The 3,262-nt window shown below is 35.2% G+C and overlaps 1 protein-coding gene across 1 annotated transcript in view; it reads left to right on the forward strand.

The window, feature by feature from the left end:
- atg7 (autophagy related 7) overlaps positions 1–3,262 on the forward strand; it is a 92,223-nt gene that overhangs the window by 25,159 nt on the left and 63,802 nt on the right. Inside the window, exon 13 of the mRNA XM_015379141.1 lies at positions 2,662–2,856. Within this exon, the coding sequence (XP_015234627.1) occupies positions 2,662–2,856 (195 nt within the window). The remainder of the gene's footprint in view (positions 1–2,661; positions 2,857–3,262) is intronic.

Here is a 3,262-nt window from a genome sequence, read left to right on the forward strand (position 1 = left end):
ACGCGTCCTTGGAGGACGCAGCCCAGGTTTTCGAACAGAGCCTCTGATTAAGAACAGGGCTGCCCGCACTGACTCGGCTCAGGGATTACGTCACACGGAGCGTTGTGCGCAGTGAAATCAGGACATTTCCTCACTTTCTAAAAAAAACCCGGGACGCCCGGGACAGGACGTGAAATACGGATATGTCCCGGGAAATACGGACGTTTGGTCACCCTATCTTGTAGTATAGTTTATCATTGAAGATTATTGAAATTTGGACATGAAGAAGGGTTTTGAAGTTTATATTAAAAAAAAAAAAATAGATACATTACCTTACATCACATAGCCCTGGAACATAAATTCCCAGAGCTACATTGGCTAAACAGGACACAAATAAATTAATTAATTAAATAAGAGAGGGGAAAGAAATCTTGGAAATCTTGCTACTGATTTCAGCTTCAGAAGGAGGATTTCATATTCTAATTATTCAGTGGATTATAAATTCACAGTGAAGTGGTTATTAATGTGCTTTTCTGTTACAATTTAAAAATATAGATATGATAAATTGAATATATGTCGACTTTTTTTTATAAACCATATATTAAAAATAAAAAGTAGTCTGGTTTTCCTGATAGTTGTGGGGAAAAAAAAATCACGTCAAGATTTTTTCCCCCACATTTTTTACTAAATTTGCTTGACCTTTTGTACAAATCTACTTTGCCTTTGTTTCATCCAAACTTTTAAAAAAAGCCAAATATTCACAAGACGGACCAAAAACAGAATCAGGCAAAATTACACATAAAGGGTTCATTGTTAGCTGAAAGTACAGCACTAGGTGGTACCATTAAAGCTTTATAAAATCCTCAAATTTCCACTTTAAAAAGAAAATTGATGGTTGATTAAAGAACATTCTCCTTTTGTTATGGTTGCCTTTTCTTAGAGTTCTTGCCTCCATGTACAGCTGTTGAAGTCAAATTATATAGTCGCATTCTCAGCTTTATTGTAATGGTAATTACAGTTTTATTGCTATTTTTTCAGGAGTGAAATGATTTTTACAACATACAGCTGAAGTCAAAATTGAAATGCACTGATTTTTCTCTAATTTATGCATGGTCATATTACATACAGTACAGGCTCTAATATTCAGGCCTGCAGTGAAAAAAAAATTGCATTATTGTACATGTGTAAATGAAATGACTCAATAGCAGAGGCAAGTTACAGATGTTGTAACTTAATTTTATAATAATCCTGAGGAAGTTTTAATTATATTTCTTAAAAATTAGAAGGTATCTTTTAGTAATCTTTGAGTATCATTTACATATATTAAGCCAAACCAAATCTTGTCTTTTTTTCCGAAATCAAAGTGTGTCAACCTAATTCTGATATAACACTAGTGCTGTTGCAATTTATCAGATAAGTCTAATTAGATGCAGTGTCAAATCCATTAATATTGTAATTTGAAATAAAATTTCATGTCTTTATAAGTGGTTTTCCTGCTTTAGTTTTGAAACCACAAAATTTTCACATTTAATTTGTTTTGTATGTTGTACCGCTGTGATATATGCAACATAAAAAAAGTAAAGCCCTAAACACACCAAATCCGATTTGGCATCGGATCCGACAGAAAAACATGTCGCAAAAGGTCGTGGCATTTAGCAATCATTAAAAGTCAATGGGGATGATCACACCCGACACAATTTATATATATATATATATATATATATATATATATATATATAAAAATATATATATATTATATATATATATAATGTACACATTCTAACAGTCTAATCAGTGAGACTATCAGCTGTGTATCCACCTAACTTCTGCGCATAAAAACTGATGGTCCCATTCCAATTTATAAGGCAAGAAATCCCACTTATGAAACCTGAAATGAAAACCATTTCAGGTGACTACCTCTTGAAGCTCATCAAGACAATGCCAAAAGTGTGCGAAAGCAAAAGGTGGCTACTTTGAAGAACCTAGAATATAAGACATATCTTTAGTTGTTTCACACTTTTTTGTTAGGTATATAATTCCACATGTGTTAATTCATAATTTTGATGCCTTCAGTGTGAATCTTAAATTTTCATAGTCCTGAAAATAAAGAAAACTCTTTGAATGAGAAGGGGTATCCAAACTAAAGCAATCTCAACCTGTCAACGTGTAACGGATTAAAACCCACTTGGCTTTCCATATTCGTTTCAATATCTGCGCTCCTTATAGTGTATGTTTTGTGCCACCAACCTAAGTGTGCAGTGAGAACAATGTGCACAAAGGCAGTGTTTAAACTCATGCTCCATATCACCAGCAGCTCAGTAAGCCCTATGTATAGCAGCTTGATAAACGGCAGGCATGGTGATTACTGTAATCGGTGTACAAAAACTACAGACTTAAACTGCATTTACAAAAACATTTAGTGCAAGTATATGTAGTTTGTTATAGATGTAATATTATTAATGACAATTTTCTAGGATAAATTTACATTCAAAGAGGCTTTACCAAGCCTCCGCTCAAGCTTTAAAGTCCAAACCTAACTAGCCCGTGATTGATTTGATTATGATTGATAACAGTCCATTTCCAATTAGTTTTTGCTGTCATGTACTTATCATCTGTTTAGACACACAGTGTTCCCATCCAAAGGTCTAATATGATTTTCTCTGCTTTCATTTCCTCTCATAGAATGCAGAGGGCTACAATATGAGCATCCCAATGCCTGGACACCCTGTGAATTTCTCTCAGGCCACTCTCTCTCAGGCCCAAAAAGATGTGGAGCAGCTGGAGAAGCTCATTTCCGAACATGATGTGGTGTTTTTACTCATGGACACCAGGGAGAGCCGCTGGCTGCCCACTGTCATAGCTGCCAGCAAGAGAAAGGTAAGAAAGGAGAAGTACAGGATGTGAAATGGCCTTCCACTATTGGCCTTGGGTTGAAGTTCAGGAGCAATTAAAGTTCCACTTTTGATATTTTACATATTAACAATGACTGACATAATGACATGCCACATCTAAGTGGACACCTGCTGCTGGGCGGGCTGAGCAAATTTACATAATGCTTTGAAAGGCCCTTTAGCCCCATTCAAAACACTGTGTATTTTGATGGGATGCCCTATGCCACCACTGTCACAAAGCTCCGATAATGCCACTGAACAGCTCCATCCATCTGTCTGTACGTACATACATACGTACATAAAATTGTTACAACCATCTCACTCCTTAATTTTATTACAATGAATCAACCAAATAATATTTTATTCTTTATCTTTTAGTTGTATTTTTACAA

Source organism: Cyprinodon variegatus, unplaced genomic scaffold (assembly GCF_000732505.1).
Source record: "Cyprinodon variegatus isolate N-32 unplaced genomic scaffold, C_variegatus-1.0 Scaffold186, whole genome shotgun sequence".
Classification (NCBI taxonomy): Eukaryota; Metazoa; Chordata; class Actinopteri; order Cyprinodontiformes; family Cyprinodontidae; genus Cyprinodon; species Cyprinodon variegatus.